The sequence below is a fragment of the Chiloscyllium plagiosum genome, unplaced genomic scaffold, assembly GCF_037043375.1.
Source record: "Chiloscyllium plagiosum isolate Xiang-an unplaced genomic scaffold, Cpla_swu_hap1 HiC_scaffold_11, whole genome shotgun sequence".
In the NCBI taxonomy this organism is placed as follows: Eukaryota; Metazoa; Chordata; class Chondrichthyes; order Orectolobiformes; family Hemiscylliidae; genus Chiloscyllium; species Chiloscyllium plagiosum.
In genome coordinates this window covers 13,219,991-13,237,725 of record NW_028270149.1, presented here as the reverse complement: position 1 = coordinate 13,237,725, position 17,735 = coordinate 13,219,991, and the positions used below count along the sequence as shown (strand labels likewise).

Below are 17,735 nucleotides of genomic sequence, written 5' to 3'. Positions count from 1 at the left end.
ACCAACAACGTCAGGCTCACCGGTCTATAGTTCCCTGGCTTGTCCTTACCACCCTTCTTAAGCAGTGGCACCACATTAGCTAACCTCCAGTCTTCCGGCACCTCACCTGTGACTGTTGATGATACAAATATCTCAGCAAGCGGCCCAGCAATCACTTCCCTAGTGGTGGCAGTGGGGTGCATCAACTTACTCATACACACAAGTATCCCTCTGGATGTCAACCCAGAATTTGGTCTTTAACTTCATGACCTGCCTGTTATGCAATGCCGTTTAGACCCTGCACCTTCTGACTTAAGGTCAAATGCTAACACTCATCTAAATTTTCACTCCTGACAAGGTGGTAAGGAATATATTCACCAATCAGAGACAGAGGGATGGGAGTTTGCAAAAATTAAGACTTCCTTTATCTCTGTGGTCAATGTAATGTGTAGCAGCCCAAGATCTACACTCAGTGAGATGCTACACAGAACTTACGAACCTCATCTCAGTGAAATGCTACACTGCGAGTATCTCAGCATAAAACCTCCACAGAATTTCCAAGCTCTAGTTCATAGATTACATGCAGGCAGCAAGCTCTACATTCATTCCCTCACAACCTAACAATTTAGTTTCCACATTTTTTTTACTCCTCCATTTTCTGATTTGATTGATTTGAATCTCAAGATTTGGTAATTTAAGTACAACATGTTGTTTCCACAGGTATACTGAAGGCCCCCACCATCACCAACGTTCACTCCATCCCTCCATCAGCCCAGATTTGTCCCATCATTTGTTCCAAATTCAATACTGGATGAGCAACAATTTCTTCCAATTCAATGTTGAGATAACAATGAGAGCATTTTCTTCAGTCTTCATGACAACCATCATTCCTTAGTTACTGATTTCTTCCCTCATCCTGGATGCTTCTGAGGCTGAAGCAGATTACTTCCAACTTAATTGATAATGCAATGACCTTCTGTCCTAACATTCACTCAGTTAGCCCTTCAGATCACCTCTGTATTGTCAATTTTTAAAAATTTACTTGTTGGGATGTTGGGATTTATTGCCCATCCCTAAGTGACCTTGAGAAGTTGGTGTGAGCTGCCTTCTTGAACCGCTACAGCCCATGTGTTGTGAGTTGACCCACAATGCCTTAAGGGAGGAGATTCCAGGATTTTGACCCAAGGACAGTGAAGAAACGGTGATACATTTCCAAGTCAGGATGGTGAGTGGCTTGGAAAGAAACTTGCAGGTGGTGGTGTTCCCACGTATTGGCTGCTCCTAGATGGAAGTGGTCATGGGTTTGGAAGGTGCTGTCTGACGATCTTCTGCAGTGCATCTTGAAGACAGTACACACTGCTGCTACTGAGCATTGATGGTGGTTGCCATCTGCTCTTGTAGCTACTGTGTTCATGTGGTGCATCCAATTGAGTTTCTGGTCAATGGTAACCTTAGTGATGTTGATTGTGGGGCATTCAGTGACGGTAACACCACTGAATGTCAAGGATAGGTGGTTAGATTGTCTCTTATTGGAGATAATCATTGCCTGATATTGGAGGTGTGAATGCGACCTGCCTCTTGTCAGCCCAAGTCTGGATATTGTCCAGGATTATTTCGATTTAAACATGGATGGTTTCAGTATCTGAGGAATTCCGAATGGTGCTGAACATTGTATGATCATTGGTGAACATCCCCACTTCTGACCTTATGATAAAGGGAAGGTCATTGATGAGGTAGCGGAAGATGGTTGGGTATAGGACACTACCCTGGAGTTAGGTAAAAACAATGGCTGCAGATGTTGGAAACCAGATTCTGGATTAGAGTGGTGCTGGAAAAGCACAGCAGTTCAGACAGCATCCAAGGAGCAGGAAAATCAACGTTTTGGGCAAAAGCCCTGAAATATTGATTTTTCTGCTCCTTGGATGCTGTCTGAACCGCTGTGCTTTTCCAACACCACTCTAATCCACTACCCTGGAGTTGGGATGTCTGACCTCCCACAACAACGACCATCTACCTATGTGCCATGTATGACTTCAACTACCGGGAGTTTGCCCCATGATACTCAATAATTCCACTTTTGCTAGGGGTTCTTGATAGGAAAAAGTGAAGACTGCAGATGCTGGAGATTAGAGTCGAGAGTGTGGTGCTGGAAAAGCACAGCTGGTCAGGCAACATCTGAGGAGCAAGAGAATCGATGTTTCGAGCATAATCTCTGTCATTCCTGATGAAGAGCTTATGCTCGAAATGTTGACTCTCCTTCTCCTTGAATGCTCCCTGACTGGCTGTGCTTTTCCAGCACCAGACTTTTTGACTCTGGGACTTCTTGATGCCACACCTGGTTGAATGCAGCCTTGATTTCAAAGGCTGTCACTCTCCCCTCCCCTCTGGAATTCAGCTGCGTTGTCCATGTTTGAACCAAGGCTGTAATGAGGTCAGATGCTGCTTGATAGCACTGTTGATGACACCTTCCATCATTTTACTGATAAGAAAGAGTACACTAATGAGGCGGTGATTAGTTGTGTTGGATTTGTCCTGCTTTCTGTGTGCAGGACATACCTGGGCAATTTTCCACACTGTCAGATAGATGCCAGTGTTGTAACTATACTGGAAGAGCTTGGCTAAGGTAGTGGCAAGTTCTGGAGCACAGCTGTTCAGTACTATTGTAGGAATGTTGTCAGGATACATAGCCTTTGCAGTATCCAGTGCAGATCTTTGTCCATATGTCAGCTCATCTGCTGCTGAAACTCCTGTGGTACCTGCGGATGTGGCTACTTCCACCTTCTCATCAGCTCCCACCTTGAAACTTCCATGGATATGTGTCTGTCAAATGTTGCCTGTATCCTTACTGATACTGAACTCAGATTATGCCTCATCCCTGTGAATGCATGCCTTGCTTTTAGGATACTCCTCCTTTTCTTCTTATTTGTCTATGACCTTATCACCTCTTGAACTTTCTAATCCTCTCCCGTCCTACACCTCTGAGATATCTGTACACCTTTTCAGCATCGCTAAATTTTAAAGAAGTCATATTGAGCTGCTTCATAAAATCTCTACAATAGATCTCCTACAGCCATTTGGCCAAACAGGTCCACACTGACCCTCCGAAGATTATCCCACCCAGACATATTCCCCTTGCCTATTACTCTACATTTCCCCTGACTAATGCACTGACACATCCCTGAACACTCTGGGCAATTTAGCATGACCACCTAACCTGTGCATCTGTGGACTGTGGGTGGAAACCCACACAGACACAGGAAGAATATGCAAACTCCACACAGACAGTCACCTGAGGCTGGAATTGAACCCGGGTCCTTGGCACCTTGAGGTAATAGCACTAACCACTGAGCTATCGTGCCACCCTTGATGCATTAACTCTTTCTCTCTTCACAGACCTGCTCAGGCTTTCCAGCACTGTCTGTTTCAGATTTCCAGCCTTACCAATGGCATCATTCCTTCAGATGTTTGTAACTTGAGCTCAGGAATTCCCTCCCTCACCCTTTGTCGCTTTACTTCCCTCTCCTCCCTTTGGACACTGCTTGAAACATACTTTTTTGACAAAGCTTCAGCTCTTCTGTTCTAATAGTTCCATAAATGCCTCAGTTGTAGTCTTTTATATATAAAACACTGCAGTGAAGCCAATTAGGATGTCTGTTTTGCCATGTTAAAGATTCTATACAAATGCAACTTGGTGCAACTTCATTACAGTCTTGCCTTATTGCTGAAAGTATTCCAAAATCAGAACACCACAACCATCATCATCCACAGTTTGAGATATCTACCAGGTTGACAGGAACAATTTTGCAGCCCACATGGGATACTTGGGTTGATTGGAGATACCAATTCAGGAGTAACACAGGAGCGTCATCCCACTGCAATTTTTAATGCACTTTTTCCCTAAGGGAATCCATACATAAAGTCTGAACAACACAATGAACTGACTCAAGTAATGCCTCAAGAGTGAGCATCAGGAGATGAACTCAATCTGTTCCAATGGTGCATTTTGTGATGACTCAGTGTCATAATGGTGTAGATGGCTGGACTCAGCATATAAAAATATAGGTGAAGGTTTTCTCCTGATTCTCACCATTGAAGTTAACTCATTTGGAAAGAATCTCATTGTAACATGTGTGTTATAATGAAGAAAATCGTCCCTTCCACAGCAAATTTGCTTCAATAATGTAAAAGCAGGGAAAGTTAAGAAAAAAGTCATGAGAGGCAGGCTCATACTGGACATAATCTTCAATTGTTCAGTGTTTGATGCATGTTAGTTTACCGTTGACTGCTTATTGTGCGTGATTAAGTCTGGGTGTGGTGTCAGAGTGAAACAATGAACTGAGACTAAGAGTCGTAAATATGAGAGACATTTTGTGACTGCAGGTACATTTTATTAAAAACACTTCCAAATAAAGTTCATGCACATGTGTAAGGTGGAGTGTATTATCTCTGATGAATTGGGCATCTTTCTCATCTTAGTGGGTGGAAAAAGTTTGGTGGCATTGTGCCACAGGTTTGTGACATTTTATATCACAGTGCCTATAAGAAGCTCTGGTGCAAAGTTTGATAAGCTCCGTCAATTGTGCATCCAGCCCTCTTTGATGATGGGCTCCACATTGAGTGTGTACATGGCAAACTGACATTGCATGGATTGAATTCTGTTCTTTTGTGAAAGATAAAATCAAAGGAAGATAAATTTATTCCACTTGATAACCAAGTCAATCATCGGTTGGAAGAAATCTTTATTCCATATATCTTTGATTTTATAGTACTTAATATCCTTTGTGAGACTGTATTGTGCCATTAAGAGAGATGTGTTCTGTCCTGCTTCCCTTGCAGAGAGGTGTTGCCATAGTGGTGTTGGAATGTTACCTTCAGACAGGCAGTTGGTAAACAGCTTCAAGTTATCCCTGGGTGTCTTTTGTAAAAAGTGAGACAACGGAATCATGAGTGGGCTGAGTCAGGGCTCACACAAATCCAGGAAGGGTTTTGTTTTGCTTCCAGTTAGGCAGGAGGTTTCTGCTGCTGAGCCAAAAGCTTGGGTTGCCCACTGCTGAAGGGGCATCCTAGGCAGTGAGGCTTCCTCTTACAAATCCAAAGAGGCAGATTGTTCCTTTCTTCTTGATTGCGTGATGATGTTGTCACTTTAACAAGGTTATTTTATCCATGATTTATTTTTTAAAAGAGGTCGTAAATGCAGAGGTACCAAGGAGTCTAAGGTGTTAACAGTTTAACAAGGGAAGGGGAGCGGCCAGTTCTCCCAGTTCAGATTTTTTCTACTTTGTTTTAGCTGTAGTAGTCACAAGATGTGTGAGTAGAGGGGAGTTTCAAGCTTTGGTACAGAATTCCTCGGATGTTCTCTGAGATCTCACTGCCCATCTCTAATTGCCCAGAGGATAGTTAACAGTTAATCACTTTGCTGTGGGTCTGCAACCAGATTTGGATCAGACCAGGTAAGGACGGCTGATTTCCTTCCCTAAAGGATATGAGTGAACCTGAAGGGTTCAATCAACAACAATTTCACTGCCAATATTGGTTTCTTAATTCCACTAATTGCCAGGGTCCCCAGAACATTACCTGGCTCTCAGAATTAATGATAATAGTATGGGGCTATTGCCTCCCCTTAAACTGTACAAGGCATGAGACTGACGTGCATGGAGCTTCCCAGCATCCGTACAGCAGAGCAGCTCAGAGGGAATGTTGGGTCATGCGTTTGGAAGGCCCTGTGAGCTACACTAATGCCCTGGTTACCTTTATCCCCAAGGAGTTCTCCTGCTGGTCTTATGAGGAATAGTTCATTGAGGAGTGACAACTGACTGCCCCCAATGTTTGTTCCAGGTAGTTGCTGTCTCATGAGGCATCTGATGACAATGACAGCACACCGAGCTTGCCGGCTCTCTGACAGTATTTTGATTCAAAACTAGCTTTGCGTGAGATGTAGGGTCAGGAATTCATCGTGATGTCAGGTTCCTGACATCCATCCATTCTGAAAGGATCAAGAACAAGAGGGCAGAGATTTAATGTAATTTTTCTGAAGATGAGTCGTTGGACTCCATTCGACATGAACGACCTGATTTCTTCACCTTGTCCCTTGCCTGAGATGTTGTTGACCCTCAGGTTAAACCAACACCATCACACTTTTCGAATGAGAAAGCAGCTCTGTGGTCCTCTGGGACTAAGGTGACTTTATCTTACCCTCTGAGAAGGAATTATCGCCCATCTCTGACTTAAATGGAAGACCCTTTCTTCTGATATTAAGCACTCTGTTTCAAGACTCTCCCACAAGGGGCAACAAACTTTCCATGCCGACCCTACCAAGCACCTGAAGAATCTTGAATGTTTCCACTCATGCTTCTCAACTCCAATGAGTATAGTCCAAACCTACTCAACTCTCTCCTTGAGGAAATCCCTCCATACCCAGGATCAAACTAGTGAATTTTTTCTGGACTGCCTAGAATGTCAGTATATCTTTCCCAAATAAACGCACCAAATTGTTCACAATATTTTAGATGTGGTCTGACCAGTGCCTTGATAGCTTTAGCAAGACCTCCCTATTTTTATACTCAAAAAATGAGACTTTTACTCTCTCTCTCTACTGATGATTCCAGACCTGCTGAGTTTCTCCAGCACTTGCTGAATTTATTTCAGATCTCCAGCATCCACAGTAGTTTGCTTTTACCCATTTAAACTAATTGGCAAACCAAAGAGGAATGATAAGAAATTGCTTTTTCATGCAACAAGTGGTTGAGGCCTGGAATGCACTACCTGAAACTGTGATGAGGCAGATTCAATAAAAAGTAAGTCAGACTGCTGTTTGTAAAGGAAATACATGCAGGGTTAAAAAGAGAATGCAGTTTTAAAGTACAATCCTCATGCAGAGAGCTTGCATAAGCACAATGGGTGAAATGGCCTCCTTGGTACATCGTAACAATTCTGTGATTCAGTGAACTCGGCTCCCCTCTCCATATCCACTGCAAAGCCTGCTGTGCATTTCTCACATTTTCAGTTTTTGTTTCTGCTTTAAAGTGTTGATTTTATTTCCTTCACTGAATTCTTTCAACAACATAAAGGTCCACATTTTCCCAAAATCATCTTAAGTGCCCAGAATGTGAGCTACTGCGGTGTAAACTCGGAAATGTAAGTCTGGTGAAAAACAAGGAACTATAATTGGTGCCAATGGAGCTTTCAAGGTCAAAACTATCAAGCACTCACTGATCTTATGGATAGACAGGAATGTTAGTTATTTAACAATAGCTCTATAGTTGTCTTGTTATAATGGGGCAAAATTAAAATCAGTAAATAAACTAAATTCTGAGCTTGGGGGCCATAGACAGGATGCAAGAAGATTTACTCTATGTGCCTGGCTGTGTTATCACTGGTGCAGGAATGTTTCTGACCACACTGAATCTCTGATAAGTCAAGGCTCATTCCCTCCTAGCAAGCTCAAGGGGCCGAATGGCCGCCACCTGCTCGTAACTTCGACACTTCTTTGGAAACATGGTCTGAGTTGGATGATCAGCCATGATCATACTCAATGGCGGAACAGGCTCAAAAGGCTGAATGGCCTCTCCCTACTCCTATTTTCTACACTTCAATCTTTCATCATTCTCTACCCTTCTCTTTATTTCTTGTTAATTCTACAGGTATTCTTTTTTAAGATGAATTCGTTCAATAAAATAACAATAAAGGAAGTTCAGAGTGGACATGACACCCTTGTGCATTGTCCACAGTTATTCTCCATGTGATTCTATCCCCTCATTGGTGTGTTAGAAGTGGGGCCAATGGTGGAAATATCAGTCTTTTGCTGATAAAACCACAACCAAACAGCAGTAATGTGTGAACATTCACCCAGCTGTGTGTTTGATGCCACTAGGCAATCTACAGAGTAGTAAGAGTTTCATGGTGGCTGTGAAGCCATTGCTGATTGTCAGGAAATCCCATCTCATTCACTAATGTCCTTTAGGGAAGGAAATCTGCTGTCCTTAACCTGGTCTGGTCTGGCCTACATGTGACTCCAGACCCACAGCAATATGGTTGACTCTTGACTGCCTCCGACATAATTAGGGATGGGCAATAAATACTTATGTAGCCAATGATGTGCACATCAAATGAACGAACATAAGAAAAGTATTTGCTTGTAGAACATGGGATGTGGTTTTTGCTGGCTGGGCCAGCACTTATTACTTGTCCCTAGTTGCCTTTGAGTAGGTGGTGATGTGCTGCCTTCTGAACTGCTGCAGTCCATATGCTGCAGGTAAATCCGGAATAGCCTTAGGGAAGGAAATCCAGGATGTGGCCCAGAAACATGGGGCAAATGAAGTATTTCTGGTTCCAAGAACCAAGTTAAAATCCAAATACATATTTGTCTAACACATAATTCGTATCACACATCACTTGTCACTTTTTGACTCTCCTGAGTCACAATGTGTAATATCATTGGAGATCTTCTAACATGACATTTAAGAATCTAAGCTACCTGCATTCAATTTTCAGTTTAAACTTTAAAACCACTGTGAGAAAAAGCGATTGAATACATGGGAAAATCATTTCTTGCAATCAATTATTATTTCAATTGAAGATTGCAATTTAAATTAATCAATGCCCTTAACAGTACCTCTCATTCTCTCAGAGTATATAAAAAATGTTTTACAGCCAATTATGTCCTTTTGAAATCTTGCCATTATTGTAGAAATCATGATGTCCCATAGGTGCACAGCACAGCACCATAAACAGTAAATGTGCCAGATAATTATTTTTACTAGTTTTGATTGAGAGATAAATATTGGTTTGGATGCTGAGGTAACATTGCTATTAGCCTTCATTACTATTCACTGTGGAATTCTTGTTTAATTCATTGGATGTGGGCATCGCTTGCTTGGCTACTGATTTATTCCCTATCCCTAATTGCCCAGAGGGTTCATAAAACATAAGAACATAGAAAATTACAGTGCAGGCCCTTCGGCCCTCGATGTTGCGCCTGTGGAATCAATCTGAAGCCCATCTATCTACACTATTCCATTTTCATCCATATTTTTATCCAATGACCATTTAAATGCCCTTAAAGTTGGCGAGTTCAGCTAGCCAACTTCTTTCACCCCCAATCCCGTGCCTCCGTCTTTTGTGCGAAAGCTTATCATGGTGAACCTTATCAAATGCCTCTCCAAAATCCATATACACCACATCAACCACTTTAACCTCATCCATCTATTTGGTCACCAGCTTAAAGGAGTCAATAAGGTTTGTGCCCCTTGACAAAACTGTGTGGACATCCCTAATCAACTTATTTCTCTGTAGGTGATTATAAATCCTATCTCTTGTATCCTTTTCCAACATGTTACAACCGAAGTAAGGCTCACTGATCTATAATTACCAAGATTGTCTCTACTCCCCTTCTTGAACAAGCGGACAATATTTGCTATCCTCCGGTCTTCTGGGACTATTCCTGGAGACAATGACAACATAAAGATCAAAGCCAAAGGCTTGGCAATCTCCTCCCTAGCTTCCCAGGGAATCCCAGGATAAATCCCATCTGGCCCATGGGACTTATCTATTTTCATAGCTAAGAGTCAGCCTCAATGTAGTGGGTCACACGTAATCCAGAACAGGTAAGGACAGCAGATTTCCTCCCTTAAAGGACACTAGTGAACCTGATGGGCAACACCCCCTCTGCTCTGAAATTCTGTGCGCAGTGATTGGCATTGACTTCTGGTTCTGGAAGTTGTTACTCTGTCTGGGCTGCAGAGACCTGTGCAGCCAATAAGAAAGTTAAAGGGAGTGCACTTGACAGGTTGATACGCTAACTAACTGTGGTTACTTGGTTATCACTACATCAGCCCTTTATTCCAGATTTTTAAACTGAATTTAAGTTTCACCATCTGCTGAAGCAGGATTTGAGCCCTTGTTCCCACAACATTGGTGCCAAGTTCTGGATTACTAGTCCACTGACATTATTCCGATGCCATGCCTCCTCTTTTGTGGTGTCTTCCCTGAAGAGGGACATGGTTTACATTTGAAAGACAGCAAATGCAACAGTGCAGCACTCCTACAGTACTGTACTGGTGTGTGAATTTAGATTCTAGGCTGAAGTCCCTGGGATAGAGCTTTTAACACACAACATTCTGAGTCAAAGGCAGGAGTGTTGCCCCTGCAGCTGACACTTGTATGCACATGCAGGTTGACTTTTTATTACTATCGGACATTGCTGTCAGTTGGTTCCTCGCCTTGACAGATAGCAACATCAGTTGGTAAGGGATTGGATTACATTAAATTACACTGAACATAAAGCATCGAGACAGGCCATTCAGCCCAACATGAGTCTGTTCCCACCCTATTACGTCTCCCCCCATTAGTACAGACATCTAGCCATTTTCCCCTCATGTTATTTAGCATTCCCTTAAAGGAATCCAAATTATTCCCCACAAACACTCTTTGTGGTAGTGGCTTCCTGTGTCAAGAAGTTCCTCTTGGATCCTTTGATGGGTTTTTCGATGACTATTACAGATTCCCACCCAGTAAGTAGTTCGGGACTCCCCCACAAGTGATGTCCTTCCTTAACTACCACTGATTATTCTGGACAGATTATTCTGCATCATGGTCTCTACAAATGAATAATAATCAAAGAGCTGCCCTACCACATTCTCACAATGGTCAGATTGTACCAACCTCTCCACCCCCATACCACAACATCCATTGACACACCCAGTCCCAAATCGCAGACCCCACAGGAACCTTGTGGCTGGTGGGATATGATGGGGAATCATGTTTCAGAGTAAACAAACTTATTTTGTCTTACTCTGTTCTTGCGAGTGTCTATCTGTCTGTCTGTCTCTCTCTCTCTCTTTGAATAACTGCAGTTTGAAGTTGCAATTTTAGATACAGGCAGCATTTTATATTTGCTTTCAGTAATGCTGTCCAGTCAAACTGCAGATATAAATAGCGAAATGACAGCAATGAGATTTTGAATTCGGAGCAAATGACAGGAGAAACAAATTATTGAATTTCAGCTTTACGCCTCTTCATAAGTTCCCTAAAGATAGAAGTTTTGATGTTCCTTTGATCTTTATTTTTAATGGAAGAGGCATAATAATTATTTTGAACGTATACTTACAGCAATAGTGTGGTTCAGTTGGTGACCTCCTTGTCTCTGAGTTTAGAGAAATGTCAGTCTAAGTCTAATTCCACTCTAATCCTTCAGAATTGGAAATATTCTGCATTGTTGGATGTATGATATTAGTGTTTAAAACCAAAATGGGCTCCCTTCTACCTCCCAGCATGCCTCGCTTTACCTTTATTTGGTAACAGCTGTTTAATCAGGAGGATGTATGTCTTCCTTCCTGCTCCAAGGTGCTGACCTGTCTTACAGAGCTACCAAAGAGGAAGTGGGGACTGCAGATGCTGGAGAATCAGAGTTGAAAAGGGTGGTGGTGGAGGGTTGCTTTTCAGACTAGAGGCCCATGACCAGTGGAGTGCCAGAAGGATCGGTGCTGGGTCCACTACTTTTCATCATTTGTATAAATGATTTTGATGCGAGCATAAGAGGTACAGTTAGTAAGTTTGCAGATGACACCAATATTGGAGGTGTAGTTGACAGTGAAGATAGTTTCCTTAGAGTACAATGGGATCTTGATCAGATAGGCCAATGGGCTGAGGAGTGGCAGATGGAGTTTAATTCAGATAAATGTGAGGTGCTGCATTTTGGAAAGGCAAATCTTAGCAAGGCTTATACACTTTATGAGAAGGTCCTGGGTAGTGTTACTGATCAAAGAGACCTCGGAGTGCAGGTTCATAGCTCCTTGAAAGCAGGCAAATCGAATGGTGAAGATGTTTGGTATGCTTTCCTTTATTGGTCAGAGCATTGAGTATAGGTTTTGGGAGATCATGTTGCAGCTGTACAGAACATTGGTTAGGCCACTTTTGGAATATTGCATGCAATTCTGGTCTCCTTTCTATCAGAAGGATGCTATGAAACTTGAAAGGGTTCAGAAAAGATTTACAAGGACGTTGCCAGAGTTGGAGGATTTGAGCTATAGGGAGAGGCTGAATAGACTGAGACTGTTTTCCCTGGAGCATCAGAGGCTGAGGGGTGACCTTATAGAAGTTTATAAAATCATAAGGGGCATGGATAGAATAAAAAGTCAAGGTCTTTTCCCAGGGGTCGGGGAGTCCAGAACTAGAGGGCATAGGTTTAGGGTGAGAGGGGAAAGATATAAAAGAGACCTAAGGAGCAACTTTCTCACACAGACAGGTGCATGTATGGAATGAGCTGCCAGAGGAAGTGGTGGTGGCTGGTACAATTACAGCATTTTAAAGGCATCTGGATGGGTATATGAATAGGAAGGGTTTAGAGGGATATGGGCCAACTACTGGCAACTGGGACTAGATTAGGTTAGGATAGCTGGTCGACATGGACGAGTTGGACTGATTCCGTGCTGTACATCTCTATGACTCTATGACTCTTACAGAGCTGTTGGGAGACCAGAGTCCAGCAGGTCTACACACTGGCAGAACCAATTGGAATAGTGGCCACTGATGGTACTGGAGTTACACCAAGAAGGTGGCATTCAGCAATGAAATCGGACATTCATGATTCCTTTTAACTGATCAACAGCCAGCAGCGTTCAACCTGCCAGCCAGCATTGGAGCACTGGCTTCACCCGGCCTACCTTTAAATCAAGTGGGATAAGGCACTCAAATGGGTGATGGGCTTGTGGCCAACCCAATGTCTCCCCTCATGCATTCCATTAGCTACACCCCCCCCCCCCCCCCCCCCCGCCCCAACCCTGTAAAATCACAGTTGAGATGGTGCTAATGGACACATGCCCCTGAGTCCATGAGCCCACCAGCATGTTCAGAAGAGTTCACAGAATCCCTACAGTGTAGAAGCTGGCCATTCAATCCATCAAGTCCACACTGATCCTCTGAAGAGAATTCCACCGAGACCCAGCGCCCCACTCCACTCCCCTATCCCCCCATTCCTGTAACCCTGCATTTCCCATGGCTGATCCATATTTAAAAGGCATCTGGATGGGTATATGAATAGGAAAGGTTTGGAGGGATATGAGCTGAGAGCTGGCAGGTGGGACTACATTGAGTTGGGATATCTGGTTGGCATGGACGAATTGGACGGAAGGGTCTGCTTCCATGTTCTACATCTCTATGACTCAGCCTGCACATCACTAGACACTGTGGGTAATTTAGCATGGCCAATCCACCTAACCTACACGCTGTTAGAGGAAACCAGAGCACGTGGAGGAAATGCATGCAGACCTGGGAGAATGTGCAAGCTCCACACAGATAGTCGCCCAAGGCTGGAATTGAACCCGGGTCCCTGATGTTATGTGGCAGTAGTGTTAACCACTGAGCCACCATGCTGGCCTTCTGTTGATGGGTTCTCCCGGACTCAAAAGGTTAACTCTGATTCTCCTCCACAGATTCTCCTCCATCGGCCTGCTGAGTTTCTCCATCGTTCTCCGTGTTTGTTTCAGATTTCCAGCATCTTCAGTATTTTGCATTTACCATAATCCCACTTTCCCAACCTGGGGTGGTCCCATGAAATTCATTCTGTGTTTTCTTTATCCTTATTGGGTTTTGAAAAACACCAAAGCTTGCATTTATGCAGAACTTCCCACAGTGTCCTGAAACATCTCAGAGCCCATGAAGTACTATTGAATTATAGTCCAAGTAAAAATGTAGGAAATGCAACAGCCAATTTGCACACAGTAAGTAGGATGGGATAATGACCAGATGATGTGTTTTTTTTTGTGATGTTGATTGGAGGATAATTATTAGCCAGAATACCAGAGATAATTCAATTGCTCTTATTTGAAATAGTGCCATAGAAGCTTTCAAAAATTATACCCAAGAGGGCAGAATGGGCTTCATTTTAACCTCGTATTTGAAAGACAGCATCTCTGACAGAGCAGCACTTAGTCAGCACTGCAGTGGAGCTTCACTATTAAATTTTGCACTGAAGTTAGATTTGAATATCCAAAACTTTCACTCAGAATGGGGAGTCAAAAACAATGGAGTCACAGCTAATAAATATTGCCACTCCCTAATGCTTACATGGTCTTCAGAGAGGCGGAACACATCAGAAGAGTCAGTCATGACTATTTCACAGCACCTTTTTTTTAATGACAAACAGCTTTTCTGAACTTTTACCCTAGTCAGTAATGTCTGTGTGGATGAATATGTCGTGGTTACTGTCACTGACCTGCAAAGCTTTCACCCTCCCAGGCATATTTTCCTGAGACATCACTCTGACCGGAGCAGAGCTGGAGATGGAAACTTCCGGAATGAAAATGCTGTCATGTGACACAGCTCTGTTTCCAATGCTACTTTGAGAGCTGAAATAATAAATATTAACTGATATAACACCACAGGTTATTATGTATTACCTATAAGGAAGGAAAAGCACATTAGTAGTTTGTTTTTGCCTAATTGTTTTTCTTCACTGTTATCAAGGATCTACTGGCACCATAGCAGGAAGTAAGAACTAATTTCCATTCAGTAATAAATTTTCACATATGTTCCTTTTTCTGCATACCTAGGTACCGACATATTAGCAGATGAATAATTAGAGGTCCCATGCAGTATCCTTTTCACTATTTTAACATTCACATTCATTTAAAATATGATAAATGAAACAAAATAATGGACAAACAATATGGGTTTCCAGGTTGCATGATTGTTCCAAAAGCTCACTAACAATGCTTTGTACTCTGAACAGAAATTGATGCCATTTTTATTAGGCAGGGATGTTAAAAATTGGAGTTATGCATAAATTAATAACAATCTTACTCAGCCCTCCGATTCCCCGTTTACAAGGAACAAGCCAGGAGTGTGATGGAATACTTTCCTCTTTTCCAGATTAAGTGCAGCTCTAACAAAGCATTCACATTGAAAGAACCTACTTGGTCAGCACCCCATTCACGTCTTTGGCACTGACTTCCTGCATCATCATTGCTCAGCAGCAACAGTGTGTACCATATATCAGATGCACTGCAGTAACTCACCCAGGAAAGCACTTCCCAAACCAACATAGAACTGTAGCATGTTGAAGGACAATAGCAGAAGGAGAGGGGAAAGCTGCAAGTTTCTTTCCAAGCCACACACCATCCTGTCCTGACTGGGAAATAGTATATCTCTATGCCCTTGCAGAAGAGAAAGCTAAGGGAAAGTGTGATATTGGTATTCAAGGTCATGAAAGTTTTTGGTCAAGTAAATAAGGAGAAACAGTTTTCAAGTTAGAATGGGGTGGTGACCACATGAAACGGATTTAAAATGATTGGCAAGAAAAGCAGAGGTGATAGAAGGAAACTTTGTTTTTACATAATGAGTTGTTGTGACCTGGAATGCGCTGTCTGAAAGATTGGTGAAAGAAAATTCAGTAGCAACTTCCAAAACAGGAATTGATAGCCACTTGAAGGGCAAAATATTTGCAAGGCTGTGGGGAAAGAATAGTTGGATAGCCCTTTGAAAGTGTTGGTACAAGTAATAATTCGCTGAATGGCCCTCTAGAATTCTGTAGTAATTTAGGGTTAACCCAGAAATGGGGTCCGATTGATGGAAGACAAAGTTAGCTAAACAAACAAAAAAAAACTAAAGAAAATTCTGAAGTATACTATCCTTGATTAAAATGATCAAGGGAAGGTTTTCAAAGAACATATCTTTGTCCCTTTATATGAATAAATCTGAGATCAACTTCAGATCCCAAGAGTTGATGATGGGAATGGGGAGAAGGAATGCTCGAAAATTGACTTGCTCCAAAACGCTGCTGCTCAGTCTAAGCTCACACCAAATTACTTATGAGTTCACTGGTTCAATGTTAAGCATTGCTTGCATTCTAAAATCCCCATCCTTATTTGTGAATTCTTCCTTGGCTTCATCCTGCTCGGGCTCTGTTGTCGTCTCCAGCCTCACAAGCCTCCAAGCTACCTATGTTCCCATAGTTCCGGGCCTCGAGCATTCTGGATCTGAATTGCTCCATTGGTGGCTGTGTCCTCAGCTGTCAAGGCCCCTAGCTTTGGAACTCACCCACACTGCCTACTTCTATACTCTTCTGTTTTCTGTTTTAGAAGACACTCCCTAAAACGTATGGAAGGTTTGAGTTAGAAAGAAAGGCTGGATAAGCTGGGACTTTTCTCATTGAAGCACAGGAGGCTAAGAGGCGATGTTATAGAAGTTTATAAAATAATGAGGGGTATAGATAGGTTTAATTGTAGGTGTCTTTTCCCTGGGATGGGAGAGTTCAAGACCAGGAGGATCACATTTTTAAGGTGAGAGGAGTGAGATTTAAGAAAGACATAAGGGCTATATTTTTTGCACAGAGGGTGGTTCACATGTGGAATGAAGTAAGTGGTGTATGGGGGCACAATTACAATGTCTAAAAGGTTTGGAGGGATATGGACCAGGAGCAGGCAGGTGGGACTAGTTTAGTTTGGGATGATGTTTGACATGGACTGGTTGGAATGAGGGGTCTGTTTGCTGCTGTATGACTCTGTGATTCCATAACCTACTTCTTTTGACTAAGATTTTGGTCATTTGCCGAAATATCTCCTTTTAAGGTAAAAAGAAGTAGGAAGAGGAGTAGGCCATTCAGCCCCTTGAACCTCTTCTGATATTCAATAGAATCATGGCTGATCTGGCATTCCTCACATCCACTTTCCTGCCCTTTCCCCACTACCCTTGATTTCCCAACTGATCTATCCCAGCCTTAAACATACACAAGGACTCTGCCCCCACAGCTCTCAGTGGCAAGGGATTTCAAAGACTCACAATCCCAAGAGAAGAAATTCCTCCTCATCTCAGTCTTAAATTAGTGTCCCTTTATTCTGAGACTATACCCTCTGGTTCTAATCTCTCCCATGAGGCGAAACATCCTCTCGGTATTTATCCTGTCAAACCCCTTCAGAATCCAATGAGATTCATCAAATTGCTGTATAAAGTTCTGGGATATTTTATTCCATTGAAATTGCTTCATTGACGCAGTTGAATTGCTTTTCCAATTCAAGAATCTCTATTTACTTTGAGAAGAGGATGGGAATTGGATGCAATTTAAATGAAAAGCAGAAAATGCTAGAAACTCAAAGCAGATCAGGCAAAATCCGTCAACTGAGAAAGTTTCATTTCGATGACCTTTTATCAGAACTGCTTCAGGTGCGCACCCTGAACACAGACCTGCTCCTCTCTCCACAGACACTGCCTAACCTACAGAGTGTTTCCATCATTTATATCAGAAATTTCCAGCAGCTGAAAGCCTTTGCATTTTTTGGAGGTTAAAATGTTTTCATGTTCCAGTACTGTTAATGCATTCTATTAGTGACCTATTCAGACATATCACAGCACACTTATGTGGCAGGTGGGACTTGGATCCAGAACTTCTAACCCTGTGGTAGGGACACTGCTACTTGAGCTCTTTTAATGCATTTTATGTACTTTTCAGTGATAGAATTAGGAAATATAATTTCACTATCATCACCTGCTCACAAACACCAATACAAAATGGAAGAATTTATTCCAAACTGAGCTGATGGATCAATATTTATGACAATATAAATGATATTGAGTTTGTTGAAGAGTGAACAGGGAAATTATTTGCAGCAGATAGTCTTTTTAAAAATCTTTTCTGGTTTTGATAATTTGTAGATTAGCATTTACTTATTTAAACTTTAGAATCACATTCAATGCTAAAATTCATGGCAGGTGTTGGGTAGAGCAGGTTTTGTTGACCTGGCAACCTTTGAACCTTGGAACAGTTG

The 17,735-nt window shown here is 42.3% G+C and overlaps 1 protein-coding gene across 2 annotated transcripts in view; it reads right to left on the bottom strand.

The window, feature by feature from the left end:
• The window catches only part of LOC122557432 (uncharacterized), a 197,755-nt gene that overhangs the window by 38,451 nt on the left and 141,569 nt on the right, over positions 1–17,735 (bottom strand). For both annotated transcript variants that reach the window (XM_043705166.2, XM_043705163.2), the window contains exon 4: positions 14,189–14,321. In XM_043705166.2, coding sequence (XP_043561101.2) covers positions 14,189–14,321 — 133 coding nt within the window. The remainder of the gene's footprint in view (positions 1–14,188; positions 14,322–17,735) is intronic.